Source organism: Triticum urartu, chromosome 3A (genome assembly GCF_056163025.1).
Source record: "Triticum urartu cultivar PI428250 chromosome 3A, HENAU_Tu73, whole genome shotgun sequence".
In the NCBI taxonomy this organism is placed as follows: domain Eukaryota; kingdom Viridiplantae; phylum Streptophyta; class Magnoliopsida; order Poales; family Poaceae; genus Triticum; species Triticum urartu.
The window spans coordinates 66,484,863-66,499,245 of NC_141875.1; the positions used below are offsets into that span (position 1 = coordinate 66,484,863).

Here is a 14,383-nt window from a genome sequence, read left to right on the forward strand (position 1 = left end):
GGTTAACAAATGCTCCCAAATGCAATACTACACAAGGTGTTTGGAATATAATTACTCTTCTATTAACAGTCTATTTGTTAAGTCTCACGTCGTACAACAGACATCGGCAATCAGAATTACTCCCTCCGTCTCAAATGCTCTGATCAATTGAAAAATAGGAATGCCACTGTTCAACAGTGCACGGTATAGGGCACTCCTACATGCAGTGCACACTTTATTATTTAACAGCAGTGTTTTCTTTAACTGTAATATACAGATGTCAGTTCATTTTTCAGAGTACTTGGTTAAGAAATGCTCCCAAATGCAATACTACACAAGGTGTTTGAAATATAAAACACTTATTAATAGTCTATTTGTTAAGTCTCACGCCGTACAGCAAGTATATCAGCATTAAGAATTACTCCCTCCGTCCCATAATAATAATATAAGATGTTTTCACAGGTTGTTTTAGCTTGTAAAAACGTTTTATGTTATGGGACGGAGGGAGTACTCTCTAGTAAACAGTACTGTGGTAAACGTTAATTCATTTCATAAACTGCTTATCTACCCAGATAAACGACATGAACACTGGTAGTAACAGATGTATGGAAAGAAGGGCTAAATCATCTCCTTTATTATTACAACAAGAACATGGATTAATTATGATATATAGCATGAACAAGAATTTATTTGCATGTTCCATATATATAGCAAGTGCTGAAGAGCCCATTCCTCCCCCCAAAAAAGAAGGACAAATTGAGTAGCAAGCAAAATTAAAGAAGTTGATTTTGCTTTATCGACCTGAAGGCTGAATCCAACTTACTGATCAGTGTGATTAACCTTGAAGTAGTATTATGATCGAGCAATGCCGGACGCTTGATGATGTTTTAGTCCATTGCATGCCGCATCAAATCATCAACTTGGATATGGTTGGGTTCATCAATGGTGAGCTTAGCCAGCTGATTGCGAGGTTGCTTACTAGCCATGCCATGGGTTGCTGCTCTGGGGGCCTTGCTGATCGTACGCCGCCCTCGCCGAGGCCGACGTGGGCATGCAGGGATCGAAGCCTGCCATGCTGAGTATGTCGCCGTGGGAGAAGGCCCGCAGACCCAGGAAGTCCCTCGTGAGGCCGTCGTTTGCGCCTCCGGCATTGCCTCTACCTCCGCCGCTGGCGCCGGCATTGCCGGCGTTACGACTGGCAGTGGGTCTCTGGTCCACTCCGAACTGAGCCGGCGCCTCGAACGCGTGCCCGAATCCCACGCCGACGGCGGTGCTCGTCGCCGCGCTGCTACTAGTAGCGGCAGCAGGTGCATTGTTGGTGACGTTGGTGATGGCGGCGCTGCTGCTGCTGCTGCTGAAGGTGCTCGCCGCCATCTGGCCTTGGCCCGACGGCCGGCTCAGCGTTGCACCCATCTGCGCCGCCTTCTGGAGCAGCGCGGTGGCCGACATGTGCGACGAGGCCGTCGCCCCGGCCGCTGACGGGGCCGCAGACGACGAGGGAAATGACGCGAAGCTCATGCCCACAGGCTGCGTGCTGCTCTCCGGCGTGGAGCTCGCGTTGAACTCCTGTTCCATCCTGGCCGTCCCGAACATGGCCTGGGCGCCCTCGCCGGCCATCTCCAGCTGCTGCTGCTCCGATAGCCACGGCTGCGCGAACTGCTGCTGCTGCTGTTGCTGCTCCCGCTCCCTCTTGAGGCACAGTTCTTGGATCAGCCCGTGGCCGCCACCCAGCGAGCTCGACGGGTCCATCACGGCCGGCATCTGGAACCCCGCGCCGCCGCCGCCGTGCGAGTAGAGCATCCCCGGATGCTGCTGCTCCTCCACGGCCACGGCCACCGCTCTCGCGCTCTCCTCCGCCAGCGCGTCGCAGAAGGCCCTGTGCGTGATGAAGCTGTCCCGCCTGCAATTAATCAACGCATGCACGCACACGCACGCATCGTCAGCATGTCATGCATGGCCATGGCAGTGCCGCAGTGGCATGAGCGCGGAAGACGGAGGAGAAGAAGATGGAGGAGAAGGAGAGTCGTGCCTTGAGAAGAGCGTGCCGCAGTCGCATCGGTACTCGCGGGTGCCGCAGACCTTGGAGTGGGCCTTCCAGTCGGACTGCACGGCGTAGCGCTTGGCGCACTTGTCGCACTTCCACTTCTTCTCGCCGTGCTTGCGGCTGAAGTGCTTCTTGATGCCGGTAAGGTCGCCGAGCGCGCGGGAGCGGTCGTGGTGGACGCAGCCCGGCTCCGGGCACACGTACACCTTCTTGCGCACCACCTCGTTGGGGTTCCGCTGCTTGAGCTTCCAGGGGAGGTTGTGGCCGCGCCGGTGCAGCTGCAGGTTCTGGTCCCGCTGGAACCCCTTGCCGCAGATCTCGCACACGTAGCGGTTCGTCGCCATGAGCGCCCGCGGCGACAGCGCGATCACCTCCGCGTCAGGGTCTACACCGCAAAACGGATTGATCGATCGGTGAAATCCTCTAAATCAAGAATCAGTAACCAAAGAAGTACAAACAGTTGGATAAGCCGATCAGAAGGAGAATTCACCTGGATTTCCCGGGAGGCTGCGCTTCTTCTTGGAAGGAGGCGGGAGGGGGTGGGAGGAGACGCTGGTCTGGTCGCCGGAGGCGGAGGTGAGGTTCGACATGTTCTCGTCGGCGGCCAGGGCCAGCTGCTGCTGCTGCTGCTGCTGAATTGCCGCGAAATCCTTGAGCATCATCTCGATCCTCTCTTCTCTCCCCTCGATCGATCAACCAACCAACCAGCTAGCCGCCGCCGAATTCCTGATCAGCTCCACACACACACACACACACACACGGATCAGATCTCGCGGGCGGGCGATCCGATCATGTGAGCCTGGCCTGACGGCAGCTGCTGCATGCGGTGGTGGTACTTGCAGATTCGCAGCAGTTGCACTACCCACGCCCAGCCGCGGTGGGGACGCCTCTCTCCTTGAGTCCTGAGGCCGGGGACTAGTAGTAGAAGTACAGCAACTTGCTAGGCTCGCTGATGTGGAACCATGGAGGCGGCTATTGTGAGCAAGAACCGAGGTAGGCGTAGCTGATCGACTGAGCTGAGCTATCGGAGCAACCGGCCGACGAGCTGTGCCGGGAGCTGGTAGAGTGGGGCTGAAGGAAGAGGCTAATAAGCTATGCCAACCAGGTAGGAGGAGTCAGCCAAGCTAAGACTAGGGTTGATTGCTAGGGGGGAGAGAGAGAGAGGGGAGAGATGCGGATGGATGAGGGAGGCAGGCGCAAGTGTGCGGCCATCCACCCGTTCCATGCCCGCAATCACACTGTACTCCTGCACTACTCTCTCTCTCTCTCTCTCTAAAAACAAACAGGAGGAGCCGGCCGGCCCACACGGGGCGGCCGGGGCCGCTGTCTTTTCCGTTGGCCTCTCCCTCTCTCTCTCTCTCGTGTGACTTCTGATGCGCCGGGCTCGAGAAATCGCCCCCGCTGTACCTTCTGCCACTGCTCACTAATCCCATTCCCATTCCGCGCCCTGTGCAGGGGATTACGAATAATGAATGGTGATCTTGATCTTGCTCCGTGCCATGCCGTGGTGGGTTCTGCGGCGCCGTGCCGTGCTATGCCGTGGTGTGGTGGCGGCAACAGTGCTACAGGCCTGGGATTGTGGATCTTGAATCCTTGTGCGACGCCTTTTTTCTCAGAGGAGCGCGCGTGTGTGGGTGTGCATGGACGCGCTCTGTTTTGCACCGGAAATTGTTTAGATACCGTCGAAGCTGAGAATGATATCTTTATCTCACAGTACTCAGGGGTTGGTATTTCGGTATGGTTAGGCGTGTGAATCTTACTATGGCAGGAGGAGTGTTTTCTTTCTTATACTCCCTTCGTCTGAAAATACTTGTCATTAAAATGAACAAAAAAATGTATCTAAAACTAAAATACATCTCTTTTTATTCATTTTGATGACAAGTATTTTCGGACGAAGAGAGTATCAATCAATTATTATTTTTCTCCACGTTTGGCTTTCCGAATCTCATGATCGGAAAAAGTGTTTTCTTTCTTATACACCTTTTGTGTTTCAAGTCAAATGTTTCGTTTAGGGCTCATTCGATTCACAGGAAATTTATAGGTATTTTGGACGACTGGAATTCTTAGGAATATTTCCTATTGTGGTTGTGAGATTTTCTCGAAGAAATTGTTTACTACTTATCGTAGGATTTCCAACATCCACGCTAACACCTTTGAAAGAATACTTTGTTTTTTCTGTCATGCAATCGAACAAGCAAAATTCTGTAGGATTGAGATGAGTGTGACATTTTAATCCAATGTTTTCCCTATTCCTAAGTTTTAAGATCATGTGAATCAAGAAGACCCTCAGACACGATTCAATATTGTGGCGCGGAATGGCATGTTGCAATGTTGCCTCTAGAGGACCGTTGCTTGGAATGAGAACCTGTTTCATGGGGGGGGGGGGGGGGGGGGAGTTTTCGAGATCAACTGCTCAATTTCACCTTTGTTCATACCGGAAATTCTTGGTACCTTACCAACATTTATGGTCATTGTCTTCCTTCTGCTAGAAAAGATTTCATCAACTAGTTTCAAAACATTCAAATGATAGATGGCGCTGATTGGCTTGTTCTAAGTGATTTTCATTATATTACATCCTACCTGGTTCCACATATATAGTTGATGATGGTTCCTACCTGGTTCAAAGTTGGAGGCAACTTTCAATATATGATTCAATTCAATGTGGCTATTAATGCTCTTGTGCTAGTTGAAATTCCCCTTGAAAGAAAAATTTTACCTCGAGCGGTTGTTGTTTTTGCTCGGAATCTTGGACACTAAGCTATCACAACACTTACGCACATGCCAATTCGAGACCTATTTTTTATCAAGTGTCATGCACCATTCAAAAGTGGCACTTCTATGCCTAAGTCCATTTGGGTTTGAAAATTATTGGATTAGCATAGTGAGTTCAACGAAGTGGTGAAAAACATTTGGGAACATGATGTGTTGGCTGGAGATAGTGCTATGACAACCACTGCTAAATTTAAAAGAATAAGAAAAGTTCTAAAATATGTTTTATGACTTTATCAAAAGAGCATAGTAATGATGGTACTCTTTAGAGTGAGTAACATTTTAGGAACCCTTCGAGGAATATGCAGTCTGATACTGTGATGAGTTTTCCTCGCACGAGAGTTGTCACCCTTCATGGTTAGAGAAGCATTCACGAGTTGTTCGTCAATGAGGGTTTTCAAAACCCAGATTTTCTTCTTTGGAGGCTTGTTCCTGCAATTAGCACCAACATAGTGATATTTCTCCATTTTTTCTTGAACAATTTATAGTTTGAGTCAAATGACTAATCATCAATAGATAGAGCAATGCAATCATAACCTGGGAGAAAAGGAAAATCAATAGGGTTTTCCTTCGCGAGCACCCATTGGATCTTGGGATATTGCTCCGGAGCCCAGTATGTACCATATGCATTTAAATTTCTCTAAAAACCTACCCCTTCCTTTCTAGGGTTCTTGTAAAGAATTGACTTATTGAGAACATCGCAGAGGGTTTAATGTTCTTTGAGAGTTTTTGAACGTGTCTGTCTTAAGTAGGTTCTTCAACATAGCATTTTCATCAATAAGAGTAGCGGTTTCCTTGGATGAGGGTTAGTAACTGCATTAGCGGTAGAAGCAATATTCTCGGAGGTGTCTGATGTTCCAGTAGAGGAATTAGCATTTCCATGTTCTAAGCATTTTAAACTAGGTGGATCAAATTCCTCCTGTGAAGCACTAATTTGTTGGGCAAGGAGAGAATCAATTTCCATCCCAAGATCATCATGAACCACTCTCAGATATTTGAGTTCTTGTTTCCTTTTGAGATAATCATAGGTAAGTCTCTCATGATCAACTGAGAGAGAATCATGATGAGTGGATAGTTCCTCAAATTCTGACAAAAAAGCAGGATGCTCTGTAGTCAACAATTGGATTTTCTCCATCTCCTCGACCAACAAAATTTCTTGCTTCCTAAGAGCCTTATGTTGTTTTTCCACAGAATCTTATTGCTTAGTGGCAATTTTCATAAGGGAAATGTTTCTATGCGGTGCGCCGGCCCAAACTTCAGTCGGTCACACCGATTCGTCCACATGTGCACTCGCGCATAGACGACCACGTAGGCAGCTGACCCACCCACCATCCAAGCCTTTTTCCTGACCTTATCTCTTCATGCATCTTTCATCCCAAGGATTCCTTTTCTATGCCACAACCTATCACACATCGTCTTCTACCTCTCTTCCTCCACCTCCCTTCTCGTGATAGGACCATTGGGCTGCTCGTACTGCAACGTGTGACGAGGTGTTGGAACTCCAACGAAGTGCTGCAGCGAGCTTCTCTGGTGCCGAGCAGAAGTAGTGAACAAAGCTGCAACCGGCTGGAACCAGCGAGTTTGTAGTGCTGGAAGCGACAAGTTATGGTGTTGGGAGCAGCAATTCATGTTGTTGGACCCATGCATCACAAATGTTGGAACCAACACTGAGGCGTTGCGAGCCGGTGATGCTTGAAAAACATCGATTTTTGCTGCAACCGCCCGATGAAGGAGCTGGAACCACAATAGATGGTGCTGCAACTCACAGAGCTACATAATTTTTTTGTTGGGACCGACTTCTATTGGAGCTGTAACCGGGCATTTTTTTCTGGAACCAACTTCCACCGGAGCTGCAACCGGCATTTTTGCTTTGCTGGATATGTCACCGGTGAAGCACAAAAAATATGTAACTCCTTGGTTATGGAGTTGAAACCATTGTGAAAGAAGCTAGAACCTTTCTGCGCATATGCTACAACCTGTTGGGGAACGTAGTATTTCAAAAAGTTTCCTACAATCATGCAAGATCTATTTAGGAGAAGCATAGCAATGAGCGGGGAGAGTGTGTCCATGTACCCTCGTAGACCGAAAGCGGAAGCGTTTAGTGACGCGGTTGATGTAGTCGGACGTCTTCGCGATCCAACCGATCAAGTACCGAACGCACGGCACCTCCGTGATCTGCACACGTTCAGCTCGGTGACGTCCCATGAACTCCAGATCTAGCTGAGGCCGCGGGAGAGTTTCATCAGCACGATGGCGTGGTGACAGTGATGATGAAGTTATCGACGCAGGGCTTCGCCTAAGCACTACAACAATATGTCCGAGGTGGAAAACTATGGAAGGGGCATCGCACACGGCTAAGAAATCAACTTGTGTGTCTATGAGGTGCCCCCTCCCCCGTATATAAAGGAGGGGAGGAGGAGGAGGGCCGGCCTCAAGGGGCGCGCCCAAAGGCGGGATTCCTACTCCTAGTAGGAGTAGGTTTCCCCCTTTCCTACTCCAAGTAGGAGAAGAAGGAAGGAGAGGGAGAGGGAGAAGGAAAGAGGGGGGCGTCGCCCCCTCCTAGTCCAATTCGGACCAGCCCATGGGGGCGTGCTGCCTCCCCTTGTGGCCCTTCTCTCCTTTCCACTAAATCCTAATAAGTCCCAATACTTCCCCCGGTGAATTTCCATAACTCCCCGGTTCTCTGAAAAATACCCGAATCACTCGGAACCTTCTCGATGTCCAAATATAGCCTTCCAATATATGAATCTTTACCTCTCGACCATTTTGAGACTCCTCGTCATGTCCGTGATATCATCCGGGACTCCAAACAAACTTCGGTCATCAAATCACATAACTCATACTACAAATCGTCATCGAATGTTAAGCGTCCGGACCAGACGGGTTCGAGAACCACGTAGACATGACCGAGACACATCTTCGGTCAATAACCAATAGAGGAACCTGGATGCTCATATTGGCTCCTACATATTTTACGAAGATCTTTATCGGTCATACCGCATAACAACATACGTTGTTCCCTTTGTCATCGGTATGTTACTTGCACGAGATTCGATCGTTCGTATCATCATACCTAGTTCAATCTCGTCACCGGCAAGTTTCTTTACTCGTTTTGTAATGCATCATCCCGCAACTAACTCATTAGTTACATTGCTTGCAAGGCTTATAGTGATGTGCATTACCAAGAGGGCCCAGAGATACCTCTCTGAAACACAGAGTGACAAATCCTAATCTCGATCTATGGTAACTCAAGAAACACTATCGGAGACACCTGTAGAGCATCTTTATAATCGCCCAGTTAAGTTGTGATGTTTGATAGCACACAAGGTGTTCCTCCGATATTCGGGAGTTGCATAATCTCATAGTCATAGGAACATGTATAAGTCATGAAGAAAGCAATAGCAATAAACTAAACGATCATAGTGCTAAGCTAACGGATGGGTCTTGTCCATCACATCATTATGTAATGATGTGATCCCGTTCTTCAAATGACAACACATGTCCATGGCTAGGAAACTTAACCATCTTTGATTAACGAGCTAGTCAAGTAGAGGCATACTAGGGACACTCTGTTTGTCTATGTATTCACACATGTACTAAGTTTCCGGTTAATATAATTCTAGCATGAATAATAAACATTTATCATGATATAAGGAAATATAAATAACAACTTTATTATTGCCTCTAGGGCATATTTTCTTAAGTCTCCCACTTGCACTAGAGTCAATAATCTAGTTCACATCGTCATGTGATTTAACACCAATAGTTCATATCTTTATGTGATTAGTTCACATCTCCATGTGAGTAACACCCAAAGGGTTTACTAGAGTCAATAATCTAGTTCACATCGCTATGTGATTAACACCCAGAGAGTACTAAGGTGTGATCATATTTTGCTTGTGAGAGAAGTTTAGTCAACGGGTCTGCCACATTCAGAGCCATATGTATTTTGCAAATTTTCTATGTCTACAATGCTCTGCACGGAGCTACTCTAGCTAATTTCTCACACTTTCAATATGTATCCAGACTGAGACTTAGAGTCATCCGGATCAGTGTCAAAACTTGCATCGACGTAACCCTTTATGACGAACTCTTTTGTCACTGCTACCTCTTGAGCACTACATTGGTTTTCCCTTGAAGAGGAAATGGTGATGCAGCAAAGTAGCGTAAGTATTTCCCTCAGTTTCTGAGAACCAAGGTATCAATCCAGTAGGAGACTACACGCAAGTCCCTCGTACCTACACAAACAAATAAGAACCTCGCAACCAACAGCATAAAGGGGTTGTTAATCCCTTCACGGTCACTTACGAGAGTGAGATCTGATAGAGATAATAATAATAAGATAAATATTTTTGGTATTTTTATGATATAGATTGAAAGTAAAGATTGCAAAATAAACGACGCCAGAAATAGCTAGTTGATGGGAGATTAATATAATAGAGAATAGACCCGGGGGCTAGAGGTTTCACTAGTGGCTTCTCTCAAGATAGCATAAGTATTACGGTGGGTGAACAAATTACTGTCGAGCAATTGATAGAAAAGTGCATAATTATGAGAATATCTAGGCATAATCATGTATATAGGCATCACGTCCGCGACAAGTAGACCGAAACGATTCTGCATCTACTAATATTACTCCACACATCGAGTGCTATCCAGCATGCATCTAGAGTATTAAGTTCATAAGAACGAAGTAACGCATTAGGCAAGATGACATGATGTAGAGGGATAAACTCAAGCAATATATAAACCCCATATTTTTATCCTCGACGGCAACAATACATGCCTTGTTGCCCCTGCTGTCACTGGGAAAGGACACCACAAGATTGAACCCAAAGCTAAGCACTTCTCCCATTGCAAGAAAGATCAATCTAGTAGGCCAAACCAAACTGATAATTCGAAGAGACTTGCAAAGATAACCAATCTTACATAAAATATTTCAGAGAAGAATCAAATATTATTCATTGATACACTTGATCATAAACCCACAATTCATGGGATCTCGACAAACACATCGCAAAAAGAGTTACATCGAACAGATCTCCAAGAAGACCGAGGAGAACTTTGTATTGAGATCCAAAGAGAGAGAAGAAGCCATCTAGCTAATAACTATGGACCCGAAGGTCTGGGGTAAACTACTCACACATCATCGGAGAGGCTATGGTGTTGATATAGAAGCCCTTCGTGATCAATTCCCCCTCCGGCGGAGCTCCGGAAAAGGCCCTAAGATGGGATCTCTTGGGTACAGGAGGTGGAAATAGGGTTTTGTGGTGCTCCTGGATGTTTTCGGGGTATATGGATATATATAGGAGGAAGAAGTAGGTCGGTGGAGCTACAAGGGGCCCACGAGGGTGGGGGTGCGCCCAGGGGGCAGGCGTGCCTCCCTGCCTCGTGGCCTCCTTGTTGATTTCTTGACGTTTATTCCAAGTCCCCTGGATCACGTTTGTTCCAAAAATAACTCTCCCGAAGGTTTCATTCCGTTTGGATTCCGTTTGATATTCCTTTTCTGTGGAACACTGAAATAGGCAAAAAAAAAAACAATTTCCACTGGGCCTTGGGTTAGTAGGTTAGTCCCAATAATAATAATATAAAAGTGTATAAATAAGCCCATTAACATCCAAAACAGATAATATAATATCATGGAACAATCAAAAATTATAGATACGTTGGAGACGTATTAGTCACCTCCATAATCGAGAAACATATCCTTATTCCACTAAGGATAATTTTAACCGTTGTCCAGTGATTCACTCCTGGATCACTATTGTACCCTCTTGCCAAACTCATTGTGAGGTACACAATAGGTCTGGTACACCGTACACAACATAGCATACTTTATAGAACCAATGACTGAGGCATAGGGAATGACTTTCATTCTCTTTCTATTTTCTGCCGTGGTCGGGTTTTGAGTCTTACTCAACTTCACACCTTGCAACGCAGGCAAGAACTCCTTCTTTGACTGTTCCATTTTGAACTACTTCAAAATCTTATCAAGGTATGTACTCATTGCAAAAACTTATCAAACATCTTGATCTATCTCTATAGATCTTGATGCTCAATGTGTAAGCAATTTCACCGTGGTCTTTCTTAAAAAAAACTCCTTTCAAACACTCCTTTATGCTTTCCAGAAAATTCTACATCATTTCCGATCAACAATATGTCATTCACATATACTTATCAGAAAGGTTGTAGCGCTCCCACTCACTTTCTTGTAAATACAGGCTTCTCCAAAAGTCTGTATAAAACCATATGCTTTGATCACACTATCAAAGCGTATATTCCAACTCCTAAATGCTTGCACCAGTCCATAGATGGATCGCTGGAGCTTGCACACTTTGTTAGCACCTTTAGGATTGACAAAACCTTCTTGTTGCATCATATACAACTCTTCTTTAAGAAATCCATTAAGGAATATAGTTTTGATATCCATTTGCCAGATTTCATGAAATGTGGCAATTGCTAACATAATTTGGACAGACTTTAAGCATCGATACGAGTAAGAAAATCTCATCGTAGTCAACATCTTGAACTTGTCAGAAACCCTTTTCGACAAGTCGAGCTTTATAGATGGTCACACTACTATCAACATCTGTCTTCCTCTTGAAGATCCATTTTATTATTTATGGCTTGCCGATCATCGGGCAAGTCAACCAAAGTCTATACTTTGTTCTCATACATGGATCCTATCTCATATTTCATGGCCTCAAGCCATTTTGCGGAATTTGGGCTCATCATCGCTTCCTCATAGTTCATAGGTTCATCATGGTCAAGTAATATGACCTCCAAAACAGGATTGCCGTACCACTCTGGTGCGGAGCTTACTCTGGTTGACCTACAAGGTTCGGTAGTAACTTGATCTGAAGTTTCATGATCATCATCATTAGCTTCCTCACTAATTGGTGTAGGCATCACCGGAACTGATTTCTGTGATGAACTACTTTCCAATCTCGAGGGAAGGTACAATTACCTCATCAAGTTCTACTTTTCTCCCACTCACGTCTTTCGAGAGAAACTCCCTCTCTAGAAAGGATCCATTCTAAGCAACGAATATCTTGCTTTCGGATCTGTGATAGAAGGTGTACCCAACAGTCTCCTTTGGGTATCCTATGAAGACATATTTCTCCGATTTGGGTTCGAGCTTATCGGGTTGAAGCTTTTTCACATAAGCATCGTAGCCCCAAATTTTAAGAAACGACAACTTAGGTTTCTTGCCAAACCACAGTTCATATGGTGTCGTCTCAACGGATTTAGATGGTGCCCTATTTAACGTGAATGTTGCTGTCTCTAATGCATAAACCCCAAAACGATAGTGATAAATCGGTAAGAGACATCATAGATCGCACCATATCTAATAAAGTACAGTTATGACGTTCGGACACACCATTATGTTGTGGTGTTCCAGGTGGCGTGAGCTACGAAACTATTCCACATCATTTCAATTGAAGACCAAACTCGTAACTCAAATATTTGTCTCCGCAATCAGATCGTAGAAACTTTATTTTCTTGTTACAATGATTTTCCACTTCACTCTGAAATTCTTTGAACTTTTCAAATGTTTCAGACTTATGTTTCATCAAGTAGATATACCCATATCTGCTCAAATCATCTGTGAAGGTCAGAAAATAATGATACCCGCTGTGAGCCTCAACACTCATCGGATCGCATACATCAGTATGTATTATTTCCAATAAGTCAGTTGCTCGCTCAATTGTTCCGGAGAACGAAGTCTTAGTCATCTTGCCCATGAGGCATGGTTCACAAGCATCAAGTGATTCATAATCAAGTGATTCCAAAAGCCCATCAACATGGAGTTTCTTCATGCGCTTTACACCAATATGACCTAAACGGCAGTGCCACAAATATGTTGCACTATCATTATCAACTTTGCATCTTTTGGCATCAATATTATGAATATGTGTATCACTACGATTGAGATTCAATAAACCATTCACCTTGGGTGTATGACCTCAGAAGGTTTTATTCATGTAAACAAAATAACAATTATTCTTTGACTTAAATGAAGAACTGTATTGCAATAAACATGATCCAATCATATTATGCTCAACACAAACACCAAATAATATTTATTTTAGGTTCAACACTAATCCCGAAGGTAAAGGGAGTGTGCGATGGTGATCTTATCAACCTTGGAATCACTTCCAACTCACATCATCACCTCGCCCTTAACTAGTCTCTGTTTATTTTGCAACTCCTGTTTCGAGTTACTACTCTTAGCAACTGAACCAGTATCAAATATTGAGGGGTTGCTATAAACACTAGTAAAGTACACATCAATAACATGTATATCAAATATACTTTTGTTCACTTTGACATCCTTCTTATCCGCCAAGTATCTAGGGCAGTTCCACTTACAGTGACCATTTCCTTTGTAGTAGAACCACTCAGTTCCAGGCTTGGGTCTAGCTTTGGGATTCTTCATGGGAGAAGCAACTTGCTTGCTATTCTTCTTTTAAGTTCCTCCTTCTTTCCCTTTGCCCTTTTCTTGAAACTAGTGGTCTTGTTAACCATCAACACTTGATGATATTTCTTGATTTCTACATTCGCCGATTTCAGCATCGCGAAGAGCTTGAGAATTACTTTTGTCATCCCTTGCATATTATAGTTCATCACTAAGTTCTAGTAACGTGGTGATAGTGACTAGAGAACTTTGTCAATTACTTCTTATCTGGAAGACCCGCTTGATTCAAGCATTTGTAGCACCCAGACAATCTGAGTGCATGCTCACTGGTTGAGCTATTCTCCTCCATCTTGTAGGCAAAGTACTGTCAGAGGTCTCATACCTCTCGACACGGGCATGAGTATAAAATACCAATTTCAACTCTTAGAACATCTTATATGCTCCATGGCGTTCAAAACATTTTTGAAGTCACGGTTCTAAGCTGTAAACATGGTGCACTAAACTATTAAGTAGTCATCATACCGAGCTTTGTCAAATGTTCATAACGTGTGCATCTGCTCCTACAATAGGTCTGTCACCTAGAGGTGCATCAAGGACATAATTCTTCTGTACAGCAATGAGGATAATCCTCATATCACGGACCAAGTCCACATCATTGCTACTATCATCTTTCAACTTATTTTTCTCTAGGAACATATCAAAAAAATAAAACTGGAAGCTACATCGCAAGCTATTGATCTACAACATAGATATGCAAATACTACCAGGTACTAAGTTCATGATAAATTAAAGCTCAATTAATCATATTACTTAAGAACTCCCACTTAGATAGACATCCCTCTAATCATCTTAGTGATCACGTGATCCATATCAACTAAACCATGTCCGATCATCACGTGAGATGGAGTAGTTTTCAATAGTGAACATCACTATGTTGATCATATCTACTATATGATTCACGCTTGACCTTTCGGTCTCAGTGTTCCGAGGCCATATCTGTATATGCTAGGCTCGTCAAGTTTAACCCAAGTATTCTGCGTGTCCAAAACTGGCTTGCACCCGTCGTATGTGAACGTAGAGCTTATCACACCCGATCATCACGTGGTGTCTCGGCACGATGAACTGTCACAACGGTGCATACTCAGGGAGAACACTTGTGCCTCGAAATTTAG

The 14,383-nt window shown here is 44.8% G+C and overlaps 1 protein-coding gene across 1 annotated transcript; it reads right to left on the reverse strand.

Annotated features, from left to right (window-relative positions):
* Positions 1-583: 583 nt before the first annotated feature.
* On the reverse strand, positions 584-3,376 carry LOC125542895 (uncharacterized). Its single transcript, XM_048706121.2, has 3 exons — positions 2,514-3,376; positions 2,009-2,408; positions 584-1,879 (listed from the first exon to the last, which is right to left on the reverse strand). Exons 1-3 carry the CDS (start codon positions 2,683-2,685, stop codon positions 958-960), a joined length of 1,494 nt encoding a protein of 497 aa, XP_048562078.1. The 5' UTR covers positions 2,686-3,376; the 3' UTR covers positions 584-957.
* Positions 3,377-14,383: the final 11,007 nt, after the last annotated feature.